This window comes from Rhipicephalus microplus, chromosome 4 (genome assembly GCF_043290135.1).
Source record: "Rhipicephalus microplus isolate Deutch F79 chromosome 4, USDA_Rmic, whole genome shotgun sequence".
NCBI classification, from domain to species: Eukaryota; Metazoa; Arthropoda; class Arachnida; order Ixodida; family Ixodidae; genus Rhipicephalus; species Rhipicephalus microplus.
In genome coordinates, this window is record NC_134703.1 from 74,151,546 (window position 1) to 74,179,018 (window position 27,473).

General features: G+C 45.6%; 1 protein-coding gene across 2 annotated transcripts; it reads left to right on the forward strand.

Annotated features, from left to right (window-relative positions):
• Positions 1-297: 297 nt before the first annotated feature.
• On the forward strand, positions 298-26,746 carry LOC142813938 (uncharacterized). Of its 2 annotated transcripts, XM_075891889.1 has the most exons (8): positions 298-510; positions 3,584-3,857; positions 5,619-5,848; positions 8,892-9,232; positions 14,681-14,883; positions 20,759-20,990; positions 22,372-22,582; positions 26,514-26,746. In XM_075891889.1, exons 1-8 carry the CDS (start codon positions 316-318, stop codon positions 26,646-26,648), a joined length of 1,821 nt encoding a protein of 606 aa, XP_075748004.1. In that variant the 5' UTR covers positions 298-315; the 3' UTR covers positions 26,649-26,746. The 2 variants fall into 2 exon arrangements, with proteins under 2 accessions (XP_075748004.1, XP_075748005.1); XM_075891890.1 differs by lacking the exon at positions 20,759-20,990.
• The last annotated feature ends 727 nt before the right edge of the window (positions 26,747-27,473 follow it).

The following is a 27,473-nucleotide window of genomic DNA, read 5'->3' on the forward strand; positions in this document are numbered from 1 at the left end:
AAAAAAATCAAATATGTGCTTTTGTCCATAGTCGGGTACTGAGCGAAACATTTAAAGTGATGTTTTGAACTGCCTTTCGTTGTTTGACTGACATTTCGTTGCTGCAATTGAAAATATTTTCGAGAATGGTAATATTCATGAAATTTTCGCTTTTTCGCGAAAGTGGCGCCCTCTATCGAAGGGGCGTGACTTTAATGATGAATATTCCTTTGTTATCTCCGGTAGCGACTGGCTACTCTGTGCGACTCGCGCGTTTCGCGTCCACCCATGCCACCAATTCGTGTATTTCAGGGTCGCCACCGCGGTGCCGCAGCGATGGCTAGACAAGAGTTCAAGGGTTTCAATTATCCTGTCTGCTACACGCCATCGTGTGTGTTACTGGGAAAACGACTCCGCGCCATGCTGAACCCGCTGGTCGACCCTTGCGACAACTTCAATGAGCACGTTTGCGGACGTTACGAAGGCGCCAGCTTCAGCATCTTGGAAGACTACGATGGCATCCTGCAAGCCGTACGTGAATTATACGCCATTTCTCAATCATGGTTGGGCTCCTTAGTCTAGTTGCTGGACAAAGCTGACCATGCCGACCGAGAACATCTACCTATGTAAGGCACAGGGTTGCCGTTACTCGCTACTTTGCACCGAATTTGCTACTATTCAACCAGTTTGGCGATGAAAATTTCCAGTTCGTGACATGGCTTTTCACCTGCTACTTTAAAATTTATAGTTTTACTTATTCAAAATGGCTTTATCCTCCAATAATTATAATGCCAGTTCTGTCCCGTTTGGTACCAAACTTGACGATAATATTAAATGACATGGCTACATTTGGCTACATTTGGCTTGAGTTCTGGCGCCTTTTCGATTTCACCCAATGGCAAACCTGGTCAAGCCTATCAAGAACATAACGTGACTCTTGTGATAGGGTTGAGGGTTTGCACACGCCATGCCTATTAAAATCTGCACGTTCTCTGAGTCGGGTCTTGCACAGCATCTCATTTGCAAAGCACTTTCGCGCGATGCATCGGCAGCGATAGCCTGACATTAGAGAACCGCTTAGTCAGACTGGTAGCCCTACCAGTCCTGTATACATTAATCCCTCTGCACTCACGTTGAATTAGTCAGCCTCAACGGGCAAGTTTCACATCCAGCCTTTTGTAGTGAAGTATCATGGCAGCGCGAATACAAAAGGCAAAGTAAGGACAGGACATGCGCCAGTCTATTCATTTGTATTTTTACCACGTTGCCGTAATGCCTAAGTATGTGCCCGAACCAACTCGTCCACATGGCCATTAACCGTTCCAGCTCGTTGTGTGAAAACGCGACGTCACTGGACTCGTTCGTTTTGCTCGTCGCAGGCGTCTAGCCCGTCGTCACTCGCCCTCTCGCCGCCGCAAGTCGGAATCCCCTTGCCTTCGGCATGGTTTTCGCGTGCACACAGCAGAGGAACCTTTTCTGCAGTAACGTAATTGCGTAATTGTGAGTACAATGAAGATACGCAAAGCGTCACCGCTTCTCCGCTCGCCTCCGCAGGGACGACTCGCGCCGCAGACGACCACTGCCACCGCAGCCATTCGGAGTGTCACGTCATTGATTGATTGATTGATTGATTGATTGATTTGTGGGGTTTAACGTCCCAAAACCACCATATGATTATGAGAGACGCCGTAGTGGAGGGCTCCGGAAATTTCGACCACCTGTGGTTCTTTAACGTGCACCCAAATCTGAGTACATGGGCCTACGACATTTCCGCCTCCATCGGAAGCAGCCACCACCCGCGACCTGCGGGTCAGCAGCCGAGTACCTTAGCCCGCGACCTGCATTTCATCCCGCGACCTGCGGGTCAGCAGCCGAGTACCTTAGCCACTAGACCACCGTGGCGGGGCGAGTGCCACTTCAGTGCACCGGGCGCACGCACCCACTTTTCGCGCCTTAAGCGACCATTTACGACTGGCGACGAAAAAGTGATTCAATTCGACCGATGTTCACACCTGCGTGTGACTTTCTCTACACTTTCGCCATACAGAATACACGTTTGCTCGCATCTCAGCTCGCATCGACATTGTCCCATAAAATGAACTGGCGCCCCGTTTCTACGCATCTGAACGGTGCAGTGGTTTGTGACTTTGCGACCACCTAATAGTCGTTTTTCGACCAATGTGGTCGCGTGACTGGGGCTCGTCGCAGGTGTGAACGAGCCCTTACTCTGCGAAGGGCTCGTTATAACACGTATAACAAAAAACACGTAGAATAAAAACATTAAAAAATATATTTGAAAATTTTGAAAATTTTTTGAGGTCAAAATCAGAAGCGGTGGGATGAAATGACGTGGCTAAAGAACACGCCCACGCAAAGTTGCTAGCCGAACATTTATTCAATCATTGATTAACCTTCTGTTACAACAGTACCTTTCTCTTTTGTAATCTATATAATTTATAAGTAGCGTTCAAATCTACCAGTTACATGCGGTGGATCACAACGCTATCTTTTACCTGCACAATGTATACAGTGCTCGGCATGTTTCCGTTACTTGAACAAATGACCCGTTTGCTTATTAGTACTATAAGACTTCGATCGAGTTCAAAAAGGTTTAAGTCTGTAAATCCTCTCTTAACATACGTGATAATATCTCCAGCATCACAAATGACCGATGATTTTTCTTAGCAATTCCTCTAATACGTGTCTTGCATTTTAAAATCAGTTTCTTGGTCATCAAAGAGAAATATATGCTCTTCACCACACGATGTTTTATCGAACAAGCAATTTATTTACGCTGGGCCCGTGTTTTCACTGCTCCTCTTACTAAGCATGGAGTCTCATATATAGCCGTACACTAGAAGTAAATCTGGCGCTAGTCTGGAAAAGAGCTGCAACGCATGGGGCTTTGCCGGCGTGAGAATTGTCCACGTGGATTTGCGTAAGCTTTGTTCTTCCCGGTTCCGCTTCACCTGCAGCCTCTTTGTCACGAGGCGAAGTTCAGCGAAAGTCCAGCAGTCCTACTCCACCACCTTGGCCTTTTAAGCTGACGAATTAAAATCGGTTCGCGAGTCACTGTTATATCTGAAACAAGAGCCGAAGCGCAACAATAAGCACAGTCACAAGTGTGTTCAAACCCCGCCGCGGTGGTCTATTGGCTAAGATACTCGGCTGCTGACCCGCAGGTCGCGGGATCGAATCCCCGCTGCGGCGGCTGCATTTCCGATGGAGGCGGAAATGCTGTAGGCCCGTGTGCTCAGATTTGGGCACCCGTTAAAGAACCCCAGGTGGTCGAAATTTCCGGAGCCCTCCACTACGGCATCTCTCATAATCATGTGGTGGTTTTGGGACGTTAAACCCTCCATATCAATCAAATCACAATTGTATTCAAAGCTGCGAGCTTGAAGATTAGGCGAATTCATGTACTACCCATCACATTCACTGTAGTTGAACTATCCATGCACCACTATTTCCCATAGTAAACATTGAGGAAAACCGCGATATTAGCGCCAGTCATGTATATAGAGCACATTGCTTGTACAGTACCACTAACGATATATACACTTTTTTTTTCACCTGTGCTGATCGGGATATTGAATTTTTAAAGGACCTCGTCCGTGGCATCAATACCATTTCAAGCTCGAGCCTGTCGCCTGATAGCGCAAGGAAGAAGGCTGCGAACCTTGCGCTCGGCTGTTTTGCCCGACATGCGGCGCCCCAGAAGCAGCACGATGTGCTCTACCGTTTCATGCAAGACGAACGGCTCAACCTGGAGAAGGTGCAGGACAACTTGGACAAATCGTACGAGTCCTTGCTCACGCTTCATGTGCGCCTGTCGTTCGTCTACGGGCTCGGGGGACTCTTCCACATCAGGCCTTCCGGTGAGTCCGGTTTACAATCCCGTGTGGCTTACTGACAGAATCACAGGTGTATACTTTTTATATCGTTTGCTTTTCCTTGTACGCACTTGTAGTATTATCGTTTCTAGTCTGTAAACAAATGAATTTGAGCATTCTGTTAGCATTGTTTCTTCTTGGAACATCGTTTATCACCCGCCACGGTGGTCTAGTGGCTAAGGTACTCGACTGCTGACCCGTAGGTCGTGGGATCGAATCCTGGCTGCGGCGGCAGCACTTCTGATGGAGGCAAAAGTGTTTGAGGCCCGTTTTCTTAAATTTAGGTGCACGTTATAGAACCCTCAGTGGTCGGAATTTCCGGAGCCCTGCACTATGGCGTATTTCATAATCATATGGTGGTTTTGGGACGTTGAACTGCGACAATTATTATTAGAATATTGCTCATCCCGAAACTCATTGCCTGTTTCACTTAAACGAGTTTTATTATAGGCATTGTTTAAGTTTAAGGTTTTTATCATGAGTGATATTACTTTACATGTTATGTGAATCTTTTCAGTTCTGACAAGTTGCCATCTATAATTAGTCTCTTGGGCCCAATTCAGGCTGATACATTACAGCTTTTCGTCCAGGAGACCAACCAGAATGTTTTTTTGCTAATAAACAGGATGAGTAAATGAATGAATTAATTAATGAATTTATATCTACGCTTGTGATAAATACGAGCAGAACATTGTATTAACCTTTTAGAAATTACAGCGTCTAAACTCAATTAACAAGCGTAAGAACTTTCATGACACTAAATGTTCGAGTGGATAGGTATCTAGCACTCTGGTGATTCAATGCGTCACATTCTTATCAGTGCATTGCAAGGAATTATTGAATAAATACGAATTCGTTGTTCAAGCTCGTGTTGTGCACAACAGTATACGTGCTCGTATCACTCGACGTTGCACTTCACGTCGTGTTGCTCAAAATTGTTTCGGACATGAAAACTTTAAATCTTGTTTTTCATTTTTTTATGTTGCAACAGGTTGCTCACGAACCGTTCATCAAGGCGGCAAGTGCACCGCGTGACAGTGAACTAAGCGAAGCGTTTATATAGCGCGCTATCGCGGTGTCGATTTCAGAGAGCGCCAGCAAAGGCGGCACCTGGCGTGGTTTTCTCTAAACACACTTGCTGTCGTGAGTGACGAATTTGCCACGAGCACCACGCGGTGTCGTGTGCGCGTTAGCACTGTCGAGGCACTGCGGTGAGCCCCCTTCCCTAAGGAATCACTTATCGCGCGCCTGTCGCCAAAAGTAGGTTGCAGAAATTTGGAGGGATTCGCGAACCTTTAAGCGAAGTACTAGTTATGGATCGCAAGAAACTTGATGCCGACACCATGCTACGAATACCTTGACTGGGTGGCACTGACATGCGGCCCTTATAGTTACATAAGATGCGATACAGAAGGCGCAGTGCACAACATGAGGTTTTTGTTTAAGCTAGTGGGATATTATGACGACTTTGCGGCCTCATGTCGTGCGGGAATGTATCGATGTCAACATTTCGGGACTGGGCTGCTAGTTCTTGTAGGAATGCAGCTTGGTGTGGCTGGGGTAGAATGAGTTTGCTCTTGTTATATGATCAAGCTGTTACTGTGAAATGGCAGTCTACTGATCGGGCGGCCTCTTGGGTACCGCTAGAGCTTCAGCGTAGTGTTCCTAATGTGGCATGTATAGGAGGTATGTAGAACATGAACGCACAGTCACGGCACTAACTTTCTACGACGCCAACACGTGCAGTCCAACCTGGCGAGTTACAGATTCTACTAGACACCTCCACCGTGCCTGGGCAAGTGCAGCTCTTGCGGTCTGTGGGCCATGTCCCGGCAACCAAGTACTTGCAAACCTTGGCAGCCATAGCGAAAATCTCTCAGATCACGTTGCCAACGCTTCAGCAAGCAGTGAACCTCAACGCAAAAGTCCTCGCAATTCTGGGTTCGGCTGTAAGTCCAAGACCGGACTTCCTGCAGGTGAGGCGCTGTCGAAGCACTGACTAAACATGATCACCAGGGTCTCTATTCGGAGCTTAGTAAGAAAGGGCGGAACGTTACTGTAGCAGAACAGGTATTTTTAACGTGGGCTTGACATAATAGACACAAGACATACTGGAACGCTCAGATATTGCAAAATCACCATGCGTCGTTATAAAAGGTAGTGACCGTGATTACCCAAAAAAAACCACTCTTGTGGAACTTTGATTTAAGATGGGGAACATGAATTCGAAGTGTTCGTGGTGCCGACGTCACAGAGCCCCAAGTGATAAAAATTATCCAGTTTACGTGCGATATTAACTGCCCTTAGTAGTGGCACGTTGATTTATCTATATAAATTTAGGAATTTCAACCAACCAATTAAGAAATAATGAAGCAGTAAATATCTTTATTCATTTCACTGGACATATTTGGCAGTCAATTGCGTAAAAAAACGATTTGAAACCTGTTATAGTTACATAGGTTTGAGCTCGCCTTGCTTGTAGCATTTATTCTGGGTGAGGGTTTTTTTAAAGAAAATAACTGTGAGTACTTTATGTTGAACCTTGACGCACCATGAAACACAATTATAGATCACTGTGAATCTACGTGTGGGAAGCGCAGCGTGGTGCAGACACCTGCCTCTGGCTGTTGCTTCTTTTTTTTTTCCGGACCAATGGCTGGCTTCATCACTTTTCCAAACTATGCACCGACAGGCCCAGCACCTGACTCTTCAACGACAAATTCTCCTACAACAAAGAAAAAATGCGTAATTTTGTACCATATCTATTTTGTTTTGGGGCAAGTATTTGTACGACTTCCTTTTGAGGCAAGTTTGTTTTCAGGTTTAAGTCCCTATTGAGACAGGTATTTTTCTAATGGCCGTCTGCATCAGATAAGGCTCGGAAGAAAGGCTTTCCTGCCACTGTTAGGATATAGCATCAACTGAAGCCTGCATAGAAAGAGATAATTATTATGGCAATGGAAACTTCCCGGGAAAATTTCATTAGTAAAATTAGATTGCAAACGTCAATACTCAACAAAATTTATATGGACGCTAAAAAATTTCAACCTAGCCAACGATATAAACGTATATATGCGAAGTGAAGTGAATTTCCTGAACCATTCAAGTGTTTGACGTCGCAAAAATGAGAAATTACTATTTTTGTGGATCACTCGCTCAATATCTTTGTGAAAGGAACAGTGATGACACTGGGCGAATGCGACATTTTTTCATGAGTTGAAACCACTAGAGTTCTCGCATGTATTAGATCCTTAGGCCCTCACAATGTCCGACCGTTGTCGTCGAGTCTCGCCGGGTGCGAAACATCTACGTGTGATACAATCTACAGAGCTTACAGAGCGTGCATATGGTTTAAAACATTTTCATAAAGATTCTTTATATCGTGTATCATTTTGTCAATAGAGCTTCGCTCCGTCATCAGCATTCACTTAGAATATCTGCAGCTTTTACTGGTATAAGGTGAGCTCTAAGTTGGCTTAGTTAGTTGACGTTCACTCTGAAATGGTTTGACTGCGCTATTACAGACAACATGGAGAAAGTGAAAGAAAGCAAGCGCTCAGTGCTGCACACGCGCTGTCTTCCTTCGCTGTGTCCTTGTCTGCAAAAACGCAGTTCAACCCTATCGGAAGCGCTGGTCAGGCCATGCTGATCACAACTGCACTCAATTTTCACATTTCCGTCGGACATACATGGCAATTCATTAAGCTGCAACATGATTGAGTCGACATTCAGAAACGCTTCTCAGAATGCTCGCATGACGGACTTGCTCCCTGCGGAATTAGCAGTCCACTTGGTTAGGTGAAAGACTAATGTACCATTTGCATAGTTACTTGTCTGCTTTATGCCTTAATATTATTTAAACATTTCACACGTTGGTGCAATAGCTATACCATTCAGTGACAGTTTATGCCTTGTAGTCATAGTGTCCAGTAAAATTGACATTTACTTAAACACACTGCTCAAAATACATGTGGCCTTACTCAGCCACTTCCTTGCGAGGGATATTTGTACGAGGTGGTGCTACTCTACAAAAATTATTGAATGTTTTCCTCGAAAAAGGTGACAGCTCAGTCGCGTTTTATGAAAACTTGAACGGATTGCAATACGTTTTCGAAGCCTCCGCAATACTTTCTCCTGAACGCCTCCTTCCGAAAAAAAATAACAACCGCACTCGGTTAGCACTGTTCGTACAATTTGTAATTAAATATGTATCGCATATACTACACGCCGCCATTCTGGTTAACGCACATTTGGATACATACATGAATTATGTAAGTGTAACCTACGATGAATCACTTTTGGTAAGCCGAAGAGAGTTCTCCTTTGTAGGTAGTGTAGCAGACCAATCGCACAATAACTAATTAGAACGCTACTGGAGTTGTAGAACTCAAAAACTGAATCATCAGTTTTGCACTTGTAGCTATAAACTCTTCTTCCCATTCAAAATAATTCAGTGCTACGTTTGACGATGACAAGACAGAGAAGTAGCACATGACAGGATGGTTCGCTATCTACGTCAAGTGCAGGGCTTCAATATTTTAGCTAAGAATGTATCGCCAACTATTTCTGCAACGTGTTCTTTTAAATATACGCTTCTTCGCCAGATAATATAAAAGTGAACATGTATAGGTCGTTTTTGTTGTGGAACTCTGTATGGTAATTAGAGGGTTAAGAGAAGGCTTTGTCCTACAATAGAACAAAAGTGAAAGAAGATCCTCAATCGCGGTGGTGTCTTTATGGCAATTCCGGCAATGACGTAATTGTGTTTCCGTTTAGTATATATATGACTGACCATTTTTTTTTGTAAATGAGTTCCACTGAGTCCCGCAGTGAGGCGTAAGGGTTAGAAAGAGGTATTTGAAAACCATCGAATCGCAGCTCGAATCCATTGCGAAATCTGCGAATGCTTTCTGGCTTCGTGCTGAAGAGGGGAAATTTGTCAGATAAATATTTCGTAAACACACTTTTTTTAAAATACAACTCTTGCACCTTTCCGATCCTTCCTTTTTATTCATGCAGCTACTTCTTGACTTCCTGACAACCACAGCAGCCAAGGTGTCTATCCGTGGATTAAGTCCAAACTTCTTCGGCGAAGCCTTGGCTCTCCACACGCCCTACAATTCCGACACCATAGTGGAATTCGACCAGCGGTTGCTGAACGCCCTAGAAAGCCTCATTGGAACTCTCAACAAAACGGAGCTTTATTTCTGGACCAGCTGGAGTGTCTTGCGTGAGCTTGGGCCTTTCGTGGACAAAGAAGTTTTCAGCCTCTATCAGCAACCCCGTGCCTATACTCTCTGCATCCGTAAAGTCAGGCACGTCATGGCAGCTCCTTTGGCAGCCACTACGTTCTTTGCCGAGTAAGTTTTCTACCTCTTCCTATCTCTTCCTCTTCTTGTCGCATTTTCAAAAATTCTGCGGATGCAGGCACCATAGATCGGCAAACTGACTTATCGGTCGACTCACAGAGACTCACTCACTGAATTCGAGTGAGTCCGGTTCATAAAAATTTCCGTAAACGTGAGTCTGAGTGAGTCCGATTAAGGTAAATATTGAGGAGAGTTCGGTTGTGCTACCAGCGCAAAAGATATTTCGTATGTCTGAATGAACTCCTGCTGAAATTTGCCTCCTATGATCCCATCTACTCGTTTGCAGTATTGCTATCGAGGTTGTATATTGGCGTAAATTAGTACAAAATGTTTTACAGATATGAGTGAGTCTGAGTGCGCTCCAATTTCTTCGCTGATTTATGCCCATGACGGTGGGCTACGAGCAGAGCGTACTACCATAAATTAGACGGTGCGATGACCACCTTTGTCGCTCAATCGGTAGATAACCGAACGCGTAATTAATTGTAGGTTGGGTCCCTGCAGGCGGCAAGTTGTCTTTTCGTCCACTCTACTTTTAGATGCCAGTAGCTTAGAGTCGAGCTCAATCCGGCGTACAACGTCACCGCCCTACTGCGCATGCGCATCCCCTCCCCCTCTTACCTCTCCTAAGCCCCCCCCTTTCCCGCCTCACAACGCCGGCGCCATCGTTACATGGCCGACGCAGGGAGCGTCTGGTAGCCTATGCCCTCTCACCCGCTCTCTCTAGGCATTCTTATAGTGGCGTCTACACCCCATTTCGCGTGAGCGTCCCCTCCCCCTCACTCATCAAGCAAAGCCGACGCAGGCAGCGTCTGCTAGCGAGTTTCTTTATTGAAAAGACTGACTGCTCGCGCTGAACACCTGTTCACTGGCCGCCCCATATATATATAGGCACTGAATCGTGACTTCCAAGGTAGGGCCGATGGAAGATTTTTCCTCTGCATTGTTGAACAATAAAAATTCGCAGCGTGTGCAGCGTGCGCGTTAACTAAAAGAGGACTGCGGCTCTACGCGTTCAATCGGAGTCTTTTGCCTCAAAATGCCCATATAGCAGGGATTGGCATGTCCCAGTAAAAAACACTGGTCTATCACTGCGTACTTTGGGCCTCCCAGGGTTTCTCTCCTTCTCAACACCACACTGAGCGCTAGCGTCAACGCCTCCACTAGTGTAAACGTTAGCGCCCGCTACTTAGCATGTACACATGGTCCCCTTTAGTTGAAGATGGCGTCATTTTTATTCATACATATGACGTATATATGACCACTAACGTACCCATGTACTTCAGTTGGAATAATAATTGCTGCTTCTCATTATTATCACTTCGCACGCGAACTCCGCTCCTAGGAAATATGTTGCCGCAGCCGAGATAACACTGTTGAGAATAAATAGCGAACTTGTTAACTTTTTTTTTAACTATTGACTTGAGGGCAGATGTTTGTGCCACGAAGTTGTAGTGCGTGCCAACTTATGGCATATCTATTCCGTATACGCTATGAATGTTGCACATACTTCTATAAATTGGTCGTGGTATTTTAAGGTCGAAATGGAACCTAATTGTGTTCGACACAGAGAAAGAGCGACTGTTCTGTCACGTTAGACCGAAACCGTAACGCCTGGAATATATTTTGGACACTCTACCCGAGCTACCAGTGACAAGCAAGTGACGAAATTGAGATGAGTAGTGACGAAAGTGGCGAAATTGAGATAGGCAGTCCAGTCTGGCGTAACAGAACGGCCGCGCTTGGCACGTGCCGCGCGCGTTCAGTTTCGCTTTCATTCTTGAAACTCGACGACTAATATCCCTAGCTACGTGAAACGTTTATGATGACAAAACTGGGTACGCAATCAATTATTATGCCCTGCAACTTTCTAACTAACAACTGCACTCAGGTCAATAATTACACCTAAATAACTGTTTTTGTTCACTAGTCACATAAACGCCATTTCATTCGCGGAAAAGTACTTCCGCCTCAACTAGAGCTATTGTGTGAAAGCTTAAAGAGCCTGACTGTGTTATAAGTTTTATGAAAGATTTTTACTGTTAAACGAAACACCCTGTATATGTATGCAAATTTCATGACAGTACTTATGTGTACCCGGGATTTAATGCAGCACTGTTTTGCTCGGCAAGTTATTGCAGTCGCTCATGTTACGCAAGGCAGCACCTATTAACAGCGCAATACCATCCCGTCGATGAGCCAGTAATATATTCGTCTTTCAAACACTTTTACGAGCAGATACACACCGCTAACAAAAGCTGCAAATCTATGATAATTTCTATAGCGTCGCAAATAGTCCCATCACTCAGAACTACCAATGTCACAACAGTGTATCTCAAATTAAACGCGAGATCGGTTTACAACCATTGGATATCCGCCGCAAGATAGCCCTCCTTGTAATGTTTCACAAGTACATTAATAGCAGAAATCTATGCGCTTTCCCTCTACACACACCGGATCGCATGTCTGCACGCATGCGAAATCAGCGCAGCTTTAAGCGTATTTTTGGCAGAACACGCGCGTTCAACTTATCTGCTTTGCCACAGGCAATCTCACTGTGGAATGATCTTCCCGACGAGATAGTTTCAGTCACTAACAACAACGCGTTTCGCGAGAAACTACTCTCTCACTACATCTAGCATCATTTCATAGACATTTGTATGGAGGTGCATATACTTGGTGACTGTATTTCCCTTGTTATATTACTGTTATTAGTGTCGCTGTTTTGTTGCATTTATTTATATATTTGAACTGTATACGTTCTCATTTTTCTTTATTTCTTTCTGTAACCCCCCCTTACCCTATGCTCTAACGATAGCCTGTAAGGTATGTTAAATAAATAAATATATTTTACCAGTGCACTAGCCGCGTATATCCTGTGCATGGTTGTGGTGTTCGAGAGCTGTTCGAAAATTGTGAAATCGCATCCCGGCCACGTAGATCAAATTTCGATAGAGGTGGAATGTTTGAGGCCCGTGTGCTTATATTTACGTGTTCTGATAGGGGCGCCGGGTGGTCGAAATTTGCGGAGCACATTCATTACGGCGTTCCCCAAAAGCATATCGTTGTTTTGGGACGTTAAACCCCAACGAGTATTATGTTGAAGAACTAAGTACGCAACTTTCGTAGATGAAAAATAGGTGGAGTATTTGCGTGCTTCACTGGCAAAGACCGTCAAAAGACGATAGTCTTCTGTGTTGAGAGAGAGAATAAAACGTTTATTTGGGCGCACGTTAAAGAACCCCAGGTGGTCAAAATTTTCGGAGCCCTCCACTACGGCGTCTTTCAAAATCATATGGTGGTTTTGGGACGTTAAACCCCACAGATCAATCAATCAATAAAACGTTCATTTGACATTCTGCGCGAGAAAATAAGTGAGCAGGTGCTGCGTGAGTATGGCCACCTTGTAGAAGTAATCTGAAGAAACAGAGTTTTTCTCGAATGCAAAATTACTAGTCGGTGGAAGAGAGAGAAACCATTTAATTAAGTACATTTAACCAAAGCATGTGGGAGGGAACCGTAGTCCGGGCTCACGTGATGACCTCGGCGACCAACCGGGCCCGTTGAATCAAGCCCTGGCGCACCTCGGGAGGGCCGTCGCAGAGGGCATCATCTCACAGCTTTTTGGTGTGGAAGGGATGCAGCATAGGGGGAAGAGAAGGAAATAAGTTTGTGGCGCACTCAACCACAATATGAAGTACAGCCCGGGCAAGAATCTACGTGCACCGTGTAGTTTTAGTGAATCGTAGTAACACCGCACAGTAAGCACCGGCTTCTACCGCTTCGCCTACGTCGGATCCAGATAAAATACTAAGCAAATAATAACATTTTACGTTTTACGTCCAAAACCACGATATATTATGAGAGACACCTCAGTGAAATGCTCCGAAATTTTTTTACTTTCTGGTGTTCCTTAACGCGCAATGACATCGCAGAGTAAACGCGGTCTTCTAGCGTTTCACCTCCATCGCGATGCGGTTGCCGTGGTCGGGATTCAATCCCGAAACCCTCGGTTCAGCAGTCGAGCAACATAACCGCTACGCCGCTGCGGCGGCCACTAATCAAAACCGAACAAGTCAGCATACATGGCCATCCAAAGCTATAGTACACCCATACATGTTGGAGCATAGGCAAGGGTGAAGTGGTTAATGGCGGCCGCTTCTTCCCAAATACATTGGGGGAGCGGCCATGAATCGGGCAGTTGCATTGTTACGGAAACTCTTTTGCTCGGTGTACAGCCTACATCATCAGCATATATAGTCTATTCGGAAAAGGGTGTGCTGATCGTACCGTAACAATGTACGCGAAATTATTAGGGGTGCATAAGCACTCTCAATATGCTTCGCACTATCGGATGAGGTGGGCTCACTTGTTTATTTGGTTATTTAGTTAGCTCACTTCGATGAGTGAACACCTGTGAATGTGAAAACTTCCACGCAAGTTATGAAGTACTCCAAAGAAGAGATGAGGACAGCATTGGCGCTCTTGTTCGTGCTGCGTCACGTTTTGCGTTGAAATTTTCCCCTTAGAAGTTAGCACCAACTAGGTACCAGCGATGTTTTCTTAAGCACCTCTCAAGTGCGTTATTTTTCGAATTAGTCACCTGCTCCCTCTTGTCACGAAGCTTTTTATGGAGAAATTCAAATAGAGCTTGCTGTGGTCATGGAGATGAGAACGGTATTCTTTAACCGGATTATCGCTAACCTCGCCGTAGTTCTCTTGAAGTGCTCGCTTAAAATAGTAGCGGAAACAAAAAGAGCAGAATGCGCTAATGCTGCAAGGCTGGAACCAGCAACGAACTTAGTGTTCAACGTAGCTAAGTTTTGCTAGTAATGCCCCAAAGCATCCGTTGGGTGCTAGCAATGAGTACTCCGGTTGTTTGACGGGACGGCTTTAAGCTCTCCCATAGTAGAGTACCCTGTACTCTAAATCGTTACCCCCTTTTTCTAATCCCCCCTCCCCCCATGCCAAGCTTTTCCTAAAGAGATTCCAATTTTTTGCCAGTACTGGACTAGAGCTCAAACCTTCCCAGTCCAACCGTCATTTGAAGTTTTACAAGAAGCTTTGTGACTAGTTTTTACGTGGTGTTATGTGTTTTTTTATTCTCGTTGCAGACACACTCATCATACTTATTGCAGGCCACGCCAGACAAATTGGTGCACCTGTTGTGTCAACAAAACAAATGTTGAATAGGTCTAAGCCAGAACGCACTGGTTCATGATTGTAATAAATCGTGTTTACACTATTAGGTGCAACGAAAAGGTGAGCTCCGCTCTTAACAGCAATAAACATTTATTTCTACGTGTTTTCGACAGATGATTCAATGAGCTCCCGCTTTTTTTCACTCCTGTCTGAAGATGTTTGTTCCGCGCACGAAAGTGACGAGATGTCCTAAAAGCCTTACCGCCGTTCCCGTAACGCGTTTTTCTTCGCCTGCAGAGACACAGTTCGACGTTACTTGGACGCAATGACCAGAAAGCTCGTGTACTGCGTTGCCAAAAACGCCTCGTCATGGCTGCGCCCGCTTCCCGACCCGTATTCAAGGCCGCCAAGTATGAGCGTGTTCGTCGGCTACCCTCCATCCGAAGACACGGAACAGAAGATGGATGAGAAATACAGCGCATATCCGGCGCATAAATTAAGTGAGCACTTACCACCACATCTGTTTATAGACGATGATATTCATCGCTTGCATGAGGGGGCTGTTTGTTTGGGTGGGGTTTATTTGCCACGAGGGGGGGAGGGGAGGGAGGGCGGCTGCGGGCGCATATTTATTAAGGGGATACGTAGTGCGGCATCAGTCGCAATGGGAAGTTTGGCTGAAAATTTTGCCTAATGTTCTTTTTGTACGTGACTTCGAGCGAACTTATGACTTTGTTGTTAGGTTTTAACTTTTTTTTTTCAATAAAAATAACGGCCTGTCACGAATCTCGTGAACTGATTTGAATTGGTAATACTAAATGGGTCAAGATCGCGAAGTGAGAGAGCTGATCTTTCGGTGAGCTTTTCTTGCACATCAAGCCGAAAGAACCAAGTCTAGGGAAGTACATGCTCTACCAAGCATCCCCATGCAGAGGGAAGCGTTGCACGCTGCAGCGCTTCCCCCGGCGCTAGCGCCAGATTTCCCTTCAGTGCATTGCGAAAAAACTATGGATGTGGGCACATGTGGAACGATCGGCCACAATAGAATCGGAACGTTGCCTTTCGCGTCTTGTCCAGTGCTTCGTAACCATTAGCTGTGGCATTGCTAAAGCTCTCAGAGCCCAACGCTGGCCGAGCAGACAAATGAGAGAAAACATGGCCGGGTCACTATTATGTGCGCCTCCAACGAACGTGGCTAAACAGTAAAAACGATGTAGTCTCCATGCCATTTTACATTCCTCACTAATATAAACACCACCATCTTGGGCTATCATACGAGTGTTCTCTTGATTTTTTTGTCATTACGCGAATTAATAATGTCGAATATAGGAAGCAAACTGTTTTCAAGCTTATGCGTCTATAACGGTTTGTCCAGTTTTTTTTTTTTTTCAAAGTGACGGCACCAAAAGCTCTGCGTAAGACAGTGCGGGCCTACGTCGTTCTTTCAAATGGGAAAAAAACGACGTACGCCTGCCCTCTATCAGTCCGAAACGTTAGTAGAATCGCTAATAATGTACACTAAATAGAGCTTCGCTAAACAATGTATCTTAACGATGCTCTACAAATCTATTTCCAAGTTACTCACGTTTAACACTAAGCCTTTGGCGGATATTTATTAAATATCTAGAACCAACGATACCTTCAGGGTCACTTGAAGGTTTAACCATCCTATAGAAATAACAGTATGCGTGGAAGGATTAAGCACTTTCACTGATTATGATACACGTTAAATCATTTTTTGGGGGAAGCTCCTTATGGCATCACCTGGTTGGTCTACCCTGGTTGGTCTTTCCTTCGTAGCCAGCCTATCCAAGAAGTGAATGATCATGTGCGAAGCGAAGCGTGGAGGAAGTCATGGACGCTGTGCTGGCCTCACCCCTTCAAGTTCCTTCGGACGAAGCGCACAACGAAAGCTCGCAGTGTCGGCGCGTCGGCCTCCCTGCTGGTGCAGGAACCATGCGCTTCGAAAGACGCAGCGCGCTGCGTTGCAAACTGCGTTGGCGTCACTTCTCTGGCGCCACTTGATGTTCAGTGCACAATTGAGCCCAGTTCTCAGGCTGCTACTGATGGAGTTGACCCTGCGACACCTGTTATACCGGAAAAAAGTGCGGAAAAAAAATTGCCCGCAGCTTCCCTCGGGGGAAGACTGAGGAGGATGCGGAGCATATAATTGGTTAACGGGGTGTTAAAGCTCGACTTACTTGGGTCGATGGCTAAATTGGTTAACGTGGTTGTGAAATGGGGTGTTAAATTGCGACTTACTTGGGTCGATGGCTAAATTGGTTAACGTGGTTGTAGGAGGGAGTGTTAAATGAGTGAACACGTACACACGTATGCGAAAGGGCGGCGCTGGTCGAAGGGACGTCCATCATTGTGTTTGTGGATTCGTTGGAATTCATTTCACCGCGACCTTGGGCGTCAACGCACCGTACAAACCAACCGACGAGCGGCAACTGAGCGAGCGAGCGCCGACCTTGAGTATATATACAGCGCGACGGCGCATGCACTGTCAGCTGTTGAATGTTCTCGAAGCGCGACGGCGCATGCGCGTCCACTGGAGAATCAGGAGAATTGTAGAATGTTCTCGAAGGGGAGAAGCGCGCGCGGCACAGATGGTGGGTGACGGTGCATGCGCGCGTCAGCTGTCGAATGTTCGAGAAGGGGGAGAAGCGCAACGGCGGATGCGCGCGCGTCAGCTGCCGATGTTCTCGAAGCGCGACGGCGCATGCGCGCGCGTCAGCTGCCGATGTTCTCGAAGCGTGACGGCGCATGCGCGCTACATTATACAGCTAGCGAATGTTCGTGAAGAGGAGAAGCGCACGCGGTGTGTAGAGGAGGAAGGGTGCACAGATGGTGGAGGAGTGAAGCGCGCGCGGTGTGTAGAGGAGGAAGGGATGCACAGATGGTGGAAGAAGGAGGAGGAAGCTTGCGGACGGCGCCGCACTACAAGCCTCGAGTATTAGATGCTTCGCATCTAAAAAAGTAAATTCTCTTCTGTTGCTGCTACTCCGACCACTTCGATACCGCGTCATACACGTAAAAAATCGCCCACACAAAGGGTGCCTACATCGGCCTGCCGAAACGTGGACAGTGCTGCCAGCAGAAAGGACGAGGATACAAGCTCGCCAGCGGCTCAGTCCCTACCTCCACTGGACACGTCTTCGGAACACAGCTTCAGCCTAAAACTGGATAGTAGCATCGGACTGTCTAGCCTTGGCGAAGTCGGCGTCTAAATAGGAGCTCCACGTGAAACCAATCGAGGGCACACTCCCCGCTTTTGCTCCGATGAACGCAGTGATGGCCGTGGCAAATCTCAATGGTCCAAAATACCTCGACTCTCTTTCGGAGGGTCAAACAGTGCGTTGTAATTTGGTTGAGAAAATCGTCCAAAATTATGCGTCCAGGTTAGTCTTTAATTTTCAATATGGCTACTACACTGCATAATATTTCATTGAACGTTCAAAGTTTTCGCAGTTCGGAAAAGCAGGCCGAAGGGATTAGTGTTGCCTGTGCTGCGAATTGTGATGTTTTGTGCCTGCAGAAAATAAATTTCTTCTCGCTATCTGACGTGCTTGCTTCTACACGAAAGTATATCTTAGATTGTTATTTCTCTTTCGCTTCATCTCGTTTTATGGAATTAGGTATTATTATTTTATTCGGGTTTTATTGTGGGATCATCGTGCTTTTTACGATGGTGCTGGTAGGGTTTTTGCTTTAGACTGCAGCTACTTTTCTCTCAGATTAAGGATACTGTGTGTGTATCGGCCATCACAAGCTGGACAGTCTAATGATTTTTTTCAGAGAACTGGATGTGTTTTTTTTTTCTTGATGGTCGTAATTGGCTCCCTGCTCACCTTAACTTGAGGGTCGGAGGCCTTCCCAATGTCAACGAGCTAGCCTACTCCAAGGTCCGAGGCTTCACTTACCACGCCGGGACATGTGCTTCTCAGACAAATGATCAGCCCCCAGCCTTCATTTTAGGGACATTTTGACAACCTTCAACGAGATCACGAAGGATTATCAATTAGGCCGTAGGTCCTTTCCCTTGCCACACGAAAAGTTGTCTAGGCCACAGGCAATCTCTCTTCGCATGCTTCAGACGGGAACATACCCTAGCCTCGTAACCTATAGCCATTACTCCGGTATTTTAGAACTTTGTCCGGACTGCCAGAATCGCAGTGATTTTAACCACATGCTCTGGAGATGCCCCTCTTTACAAAGAAAAAATGAAGAATTTTCTGAGAACTCCTTTCATTTAATGCTCACGAGTCCAGTTCTCATACAACAACTCAAGGCTGTCCAGAAGGCCCTCGATGTGGCGTTGAGGCTGGGCCTCCCCGTCTCAACGTGGGAGCGGCCCGCAATCCTACCCATATAAAACGAGGGTGGAATCCTTCAGGACCCCAATAAAAGTTTTTCATCCATCCATCCATCCATCCATTGATGGTCATAATGTCACTCTAATTGGTCACCTAAACTGCCTTCTAAATACGCGAACCGATGTACAATGTTCTGACTGGGGCTGGTCTGCTTGGAATTCACGCGAGCTGGGATGCCTTGTACATCACTTTTCATTACTGAACGCGCACAATGTAGTGGACGGAAACGCCTTTGTTTGGACATGGCGGCGCGGACGATCCTCCAGCAGGCTCGACCGGGCTTGTGTTCAACCTGCGTTAGAGGCGTTTGTTTCCGATTTATGCGTTCCGTCCTTCCCACCTTCTCCCGTGTACGTAACGGATCATCGGCCTATTGTCTTGAAGCTTGAAGTTCCATTTTCTTTTTCGTAAAAGCCACGGCGTCTTGATGCTCACGCCCTGCAGTAGGACGCTCGCTCAAGATCAGATTTGTGACGCGCAATACGTGTGTCACTCACGGCGTCCGGTCCTGAAGATTGGGATGCGCTTAAAACGCAGTGGCACCTGCGTTGCTCAGTAGGGCCGTTCGCTTCGTCGGCGTGTTTCTGAAGAGCTTGCTGACAATGCAATGAAGTAACGCATTGCTTTGGGCGCCAAAACGCCTTCTCCTCTGATGCGAGCTTGGCAGCGTGAACTGCGTGAGCGCTTTCAGCGCTTGACTGCTGCTTCGTCCCTGGCGGCCGCAGTGTGGCGCTGTAGCCATAACCCATGTGCACATCCTGAGGTGCTGCGCTACGCGAGACATTCGTTTTTTGGGCAATCACAGCCATCCGTTTTCTATGGCAGCGCAAATACCACCTGCGCAGCCACTTCCTACGAGTGATCTGATCGGTCTGTTTTCTTGGAGCATTTTGAAGCAATGCCGTGTTCGGCCATGCGGACACACTATGATGAAACACCGCCAATGCTTAAAAGTTTGCCCCGCATTCCTCAACCAGCTGTTTATTGCCTACACACCCCTCCATCGGCTAAAGAGGTAAAGGTGGCACTGAAATCTACGACACGTGGAACGGCCCCTGGGCCAGACGCTTTTCCTGTTGAGTTTTGTTTGACATTTTGGAATGAGATTGGTGCTACCTTTAACGCGGTTATCTGGCGATGTTACAGGACGGTGTCTTTCCGTCCTGTTTTCGAGGTGGACGCATTTTCCTTATCCTAAAACGTGATGCTTTCTCTGTTAATATGCATATTTCTATTTTATTTGTGCCTCTTGTTTACCTTGCAGTATTCATATGTGTATTTGTCCTTTTCTGACACATTTTTATGTGGCTGTGTTTGCATGAACCATCGAATGTACATGTTCTATCCACGTCATCTCATATCCATCTTCATGTTATTGAAGTCTGTTTTGTCATCATCAATATTGTATGTCTAAGAAGAAAATGCTTTGATGAAATATTATTGACATTTGTGAAAATAAATTTTTCGATACACACACAACCATTCTCAGTTTATTCCAAACGCATGAATGAGTGCGGCTTTACCGTGTCGTAGGAACAGCTGCTTACAGATCCCTCATAGTACAGTACGGAGCACTGTGAATCATTTACTATTTGTGCTATACACAGGTAAACGGAACGGAAAGATGAGAAAAAACGATAAAAAATAGATAAGGAGGACCTTGCTAGTTAAGACGTTGCTGATAATGATGTTCGGCTACCAGCTCCGCTGTTAGTCCAGCTTTGCTCAACTTTAGTACAAGATGCTCGCATTTTGTTTACTTATTTCTTCTTTTGAATCGGAACAGAAAGAAAATGATTAGTAATGCTCTCTTACTCGCATGAACGTGTTCCGTAGCGAGAAAGCAGCAAAAGAAAAGAGAAGCCGGGGAAACAAGAGATGCACAGATATCTCGCAGTCAATGTGTGGCCCGCCATTTGAGTTCACATTATGAGCGCAGTTGGTCCCCCACGTGGGGGATTATATTGCGCGCATGTATCACTTTTACTTTTCGCAGGCTCCAATGCGTTCCTGTCGGACTGGTTGGTATCTGCCAAAGTAAGGAGTAAATATCTGGTTCCGTCCGACAATTCCTTCGACCCGCTCGTAGTGGACATCGTAGTGACTCAAAACGGGTCATGCGTCGCCTTACCCGCGGCCGTCATTCACGCCATGTACCAATACGACGTCGTGGCAGCATTCAAGCATGGCGCCATCGGTCACATGATCACTAAACGCTTCATCCAGAGGTATACGGCACTGAATGGTTTTGTCTTGTCTGTCAGAGAATGCCCTAATAATGAAACATTTCAATGCTACTCATGTAGAACGAGACCTTTTATGCAGCCGATTTTTAATTACTAATGATGAAGGTACTGCATCATACATCATGAAGCAGAGGTATAAACAGAATGAGCAGAGGAAGTACTTCAGACAGGAGGGGCGATGTTTCGATACGAGAACCTATGCCAAAGGCGTATTGTACAAAAGTTACACCATTTCCCACTAAAAAAAACAAATATTGTCGCACAGCTCGCACTTCCACATCCGCATTTTCAAAGGCACATCAGGTTTGCCATACACTGTGCAAGCCCAAAAGAAAAATTAGGTCATTAGGTATGCCGGCCTAGTTTTTAACATAATGAAAATGAATGCCATATGGACTTACCGGTAATACTTTTTTCATGGTTCTCTGCAATATTGTGCAGGCCCAGGACAACATGTTCTTCAACGTGTTGAAAGAATGCTTGGAACGCCAAAGCTCAATACTTTTACCTTTAAATTATACACTGGTACCTTGCCAATTAAAACATGGCTGAAGGATGGGGGAATATTCGTCCCGTCGGGCACACATTGTTATTTAAGAAATAAACCGGATACGAATGAACATGTGTTAATATATTGCTGGAGCGGGGTGTTTTTCTACGCCGCAGAGCGTACGTTGTCTGCAATGCTAACGGGAAGCTATTTATATACACCACACACCGTTTGTCAGTCCTCAGAGCTTCGAAATTTCAGCGTGTTTTCGTTATCAGTGGCGAGATGGCGTGACAGGCTCGCGTTGGGTAAGGTCCCTACAGGAAACTTGTTTCATCTAGGGACCTTATCGTTGGGTACAGAGCGTAGCGTTGGGCGCGCTCGAATGGTTGTCGCCTCTACAAAGCGCCCCTCTACGGAGCTGGTCTCTCGTGAGCACGTACTTATCAGACTCGTAATTCAGGAGAGGACGAAGGTCACTTTGCACGCTGCCACGGCCGCGTTTGCGAAAGGAGTGCGCTGCTGACGCACGACGCAGGAAGAATGTGACATTTGTTCGCGCTTGTCCTGTGTATACCTGTGCGCTCATTTCGTGCGTCTTTCTGTTTGAACAACGCGCTTTCAGTGTCGAGGTGTGACAGCTGTTAGCCCATGCACGTCCTGTGTGTGTTGATTACGTGCGTGCTTTCTGATTGAGGTGTGTGCTGCAAGTTCTGAGCTGCTTGACGTTCCTAACGTGTCTTTGCATTTTGTTGGTGTTCCTAAAACAATGCACAATAAACACTCAACTACCTCTGTAAAGACGCGTTTCACTTTCGTGTTATACCGATTCCTATGTAGGGAGATCAACCACGTTTTTTTTGTTTCTTTCAGGCTGTCAAACACCAATAAGTGGCCGACTGAGTGTTCCCAGCCAGCCGGTTCGAAGGCGACAAGCATACCCGAGAACCTGCTGGCGTATCAGTGCGTCGCCGACAGCTTTCGATCCGACCTCGCGCTCAACTCCAGTGCTGAAACAGGGCTGCCTATGCACTTGCACCTCACTCCGTGGAAGCAGTTGTTCACCATCGCTTGCGGAGTTAAGGTAACAGTCTCGGTAGATGCGACGTAAAAATACTGCAGGCCAGTGGTGTAGCCAAAGCGGTGGGAGTTAGGCTTCAACCACCCCCCCCCCCTCCACAGTTCCCACCTTTCTTTTCTGTCGTTTCGCAAGGACATGATTTAGAAACTAAGCGGTGCTGCTATCATAACATCATTCCTGTCCGCTTTTTCAGTGAATAATGTATATATGGAAGAACGTGTCGCAGTGTCATGGTCGAATGATATAACGAAGAACGTGTCTCGGCGTTGGTCAAGACTATGACACTCTGTGAGATTTTTGGCAGAAATCTCGACCAAGCACGTTTTAAAGCGTCTCGGCGACAGGATTAATGCTGCAGTAGTGGTCATGCTTCTACCCGCTGAAACAGATCTCGCCGGAGTCGACCACCACGAGAATTTTCACTAGGCAGAGGTTGGTTTTAATGGTAGGAGCCAGACACAGTTCCAAGGTCTGATAGGCAACGTTCAAGCATATGACAATGTGACTCTTCGCACGTGTGCTAAATTATATGCCGAGACTGACATTTCCATTCAACGTTCGCACATTTTGTTAACAACTAAACACGCGCGCGCTCGCTAGTGACAGAATATTCAGCTTATCTACCAAACTTCGCTTGTGTGCGATTGTTAAGTACAGTAATACATGTCTTTACGTTACCCTAACGTCTAAAGGCACCCCGAAGTGTGGTTCAGTGACAGAAGTTTCACAGAGGCAAACGTGCAGGTCAATCACAACCTCAGAAAGGCCTACTTAAATGCTCATCATGTAACTTAAGCCGATAAATAAAAGATTGTGGTGATAAACCTAAAACAGCGTGATGAGAAATAGAGTGTGGGCCGCTGTAGTGAGCACAAGTTTTATTGTTCAGCAGTGTGGCAAACAGGGCAAGAATAAGGAACATAAAACTGAAAGAAGTTTAACTGGGAGCAGCGTCGCCTTTTGAGAAATAATCATACTGCGTTTTGGCACAGCCATCGAGTTTCATAGAAGGGCACCGATTGACAAAGAACACGAACTACCCAGCAATACGTGTGGACAGCGTATTTTAAGGGGGTGACTTCGCATTGTTAGGAAGCAATGCACTAAGCAAAGTTTGGGCAGTGACACTGAATGTGAGAAACGAGTACTTCAGCGACGATCCATGTCAGGTGGTAAAGTTGCACCTTAAACAATAGCGCTTATTTCTCCCCTGGCGGAAAGCTTTGCTAGTATACATTTCCTCCGCCTCCCTTCAGGCGCCAGTAAGGTACGGTGCTCGCCCAGTATCTTACTCTGCGGGCGAAACGTCTCGCGTTAGTGATTGCACCCTCACAGAGGGCTTCTATAGTTTCTGTTGCGTTGCGATCTCATATGGAGTTGATGCCAGCAGTGAAATCCCAGCTACTCGCATCAGAATGCTCGAAACAGGCATGGATGGTGCAGAGTACAGCGTAAGTAAACTCGCGTTGCATGCGCTAGCAGTTATGGTAGGAGTTCACACCCTCTGAAAAATTGATTATGGTGCACTATGCTCTGTAATAAACCGGAGTTCATTCCTTCATAACTAGTGAACCGATCACTCGATATTTTGTATGGTACGAGACTGCTCCTGTTCGCGCCGGCGTAAGTGGTGCAAACATGAATGCGCGTACTAGTTAGAACAGTGTATACCAGCCATATTCCTGCAGCGTGGTAAAATATTCTGTACAGTTCTGAAACTGTTGACGTAAAGAGAAATGACGGCTGCACGTTTTCAAACAACTAAAGACATCTTGCGGCAACGCTATCATTTCAGAGAGAAGAGCAACGAAAGCTATAAAAAAGAGATACTGTAATTACGTGTTTTGCGCGTATTTAACATTTGCAACGTATATACTCAGATAGCGAGCTCTTACTATTTGAGTATGTATAATCTGGTTCCAGGTACATGTTCAATTGAGACTGAGAAAACATTTCTCAATAATGATTACCTTACCCTCGCAGATTGCGCAATAAAACCTCTACGATTGGAATACCTCATTGCAATTAAAAGTCTCAGTGCAACTGCAATGTCGACCAAAGTTGCGTAAGTGCCCGAAAAGCAACACGGGCGAAATCGTGTTGTCAGTGTGCAGCATAACTTAAAAAAAATGACTTATTGCACATCAGAAGCATGCTTGTATGCGCGCATTAAAGTAATAACGTTGACTGAAATCTATCACTGCATTAGGGCTGTTTGACTTATAGAGCTTAAAATAAAAATCATTCCCATAGGCATGCAGTCACAAATATCGACAGTAAGAAATTCGCTCAGCGAAGTAAGCAAAACCGAAATGTCATTATGAATGTACATAACCATGCAGCGTATGCCTCTCATTCCACGTTGTAAGAGGAAACGTCCCTGATTTGTGAAACACACTTCGCCCAGACGACGACTAGATTAACGATTAGCGATGTCTTCTCCGATCGGACGGGTCATCGCAATGATGCCTTTTTGAAGAATAGTCGACTCAATGGTGCGACGAGAGGCCGTTGCTCCAAATGGCAACTATATCTATCGTTTACTGTAGTTTACGGTGATTACTTTTATTTATTCTATTCATAAGCAGACGCATGGGGATGCTGGAGGGGAGAGTCCCATGACTTTGATATACATTTACACAATCTGCTCAAACTACCGCTGATAGTCACGTACCAGAAGAAAGGTAATGCCTGTTCCCCCCCTCCCCATTATGATCAGTGTGAACACCCCCCCCCCCCCCCCAAAAAAAAATATTTCTGACTGCATACCTGGTGGAATAATTATGACGTTTGTGTGGGAAAACGTAGTGGCCTCTATTTACTAGATAGAGTTATTATTAAATATCTCGCGAGAGAAAACTTCAACCAAACTATGATCCAGAACGTGTTGTTAGCCAATCAGCATCTGGCTAATATAGAAATCAGCTAAATATGCGGCGATGATCCACTAACGTGAATGCTTCTATCGCCGTGTTCAAGTTATCTTCAGCTGTTTGCTTACCGCAAAATTTAACAAGCCATTATTGGTATACGACCGAGAGTTTGCATTACAAGAAAAAAAAACATCATTTTGATAGTGAATGTGATTCATTTTTCTCGACTTCTTTATTTATGGATACAAGTACCGCTTATAAAATAACTTTTATGTAAACAAAAATATTTCGTGTTACGTTCAAGTAGTAAAACCACAATCTGATTATTAGGCACTTGGTACGGTAGGGGAAACCGGTGTAATCTTTAGATGAAGGTGCCTAATGTGCTAATAACATAAGCATGTGAATATTTTAGCACATTGCCCCTTCGTGCCCTAACTGCCTCGAACCTGGTATCAAGTCCGTAACCTAGTATTTCTTTGTTCGTTTGTTTGTTTGTTGTGACCTAGATGTTACTGTAGCTGCAAGTAGAACTGGCACTTGTCCAAAAGGCTTAACTGTAAGGAAGCTGATACTTAATAGGTTAACGAAATTTTATATTTAGCTGAACCTGAAGCCCAGCCACCATGCATGGCTTCAGCCAAGCGTCGCTTGTTGGGAAAAACAATGGGAAGAACTATTCATTGAAACCAAGCGTCTACAAAATACGGATCACCAGTTTAAAATAATAATGCACGGTGACTTCAAAAAGCGCTTCAAGTCTTATCATTTTTAATGCTAGCTTCACAGTGTAAGAGACTGATGAATAAGAATCATTGTTAATTCTTAGGAAGAGGCAATGAATAAAGTTAGAAGACAAATGGAAACATTGCCACTTGAAGAAAAAGCATGTATATCATAGAATCACTGCAAAACATCTGTTATAAGCTATAGAGTATCGTGCATAGCAGTGCAACGACGCAGTTGCCAAGCCAACGCTCAGATTAAGAATAAGCTGTCGTTCTTGCTTCTTGATATGTCAGCCCAGTGCTGTCTCGACGAGCGCTGCCATTATCACGCAGGACTGCCGGAAGCGAGGTCTCGTCGTTGAAGGCAGCTGCGAAACAGCCGCCCTGCTAAGGCTACCTATCTTCGCCAACGCGTTCGGGTGCAAACTCCAAGAGCCCGCCTGCAATTTCGCCCGCTCGAACGGGTGAATGGCATCGCCTGGCGAAATCCTGCTCCTCCAAAAGTAGTCCCCTATTTTTTGCGCTGAATTAATAAAAAATATTAACGCATTCTTTTTATATCACTATCTTGGTCACTTGTTTTCAATTTAGAGGTATCAATCGGCGTTTATCATATGTTTCGCCTAAATGTTCGCTCCAAAACAACATATAATTTATAGTTCTTACGATTTTACGCCACGGAAACACGATATATTAATACCACGATACGTGTTCCAATACTCACCGTAGATAGCTAAATAAACAGCTAAATGAACGGCGGCCTTCTCAAGTCCCATTCCGATTCTTACGTAACCGGTAAAAATGACAGCTTCGCGATGACAGGATCGGAGACAAATACGATGCAGGCTACTTTGCTGTCCAAACAAGATGGCGTCTCAGTGAACTGCTCGGATGGATCGAATCTCGGCGGAATGGTCGTCTGCACATACTGAGCAGACGCTTCTCCAGGCACTCCATGTGAGTAACGTTCAATTTTTTTTATAAATTTTAGCGGGAAATACGCTTAAAAATGAACTGCTACGTTTGTTTATCTCAACTTTCTCTTCTCGACGTGAGGTGGCGTCTCGTTGCGTAGAAGCCACCCAGACGTGTTCCGTTTCTCGGACAAGATAGGTGCGATGCTGTCTTCTGAGCTGGTTTAGCGTATCTGTCTATACGATGCGGTTTAAGAAATGGAACACAGCCACTGCAGGGGAGGGCTTCTGAAAATTTTGACCTCCTGGCACTCTTTATGGAGCGTTCAGGTACATGATTCTCTACTATTTGGTCTTCATGAAGGTGCGGCCCCCTTGG

Coding starts and splice junctions, on each gene's coding strand:
- LOC142813938 (XM_075891889.1), top strand. CDS start 316: ATGGCTAGACAAGAGTTCAAGGGTTTCAATTATCCTGTCTGCTACACG. Junction 5,849..8,891: donor CAAGACCGGACTTCCTGCAG/GTGAGGCGCTGT, acceptor TTATTCATGCAG/CTACTTCTTGACTTCCTGAC. Junction 22,583..26,513: donor CCATCGCTTGCGGAGTTAAG/GTAACAGTCTCG, acceptor ATTATCACGCAG/GACTGCCGGAAGCGAGGTCT.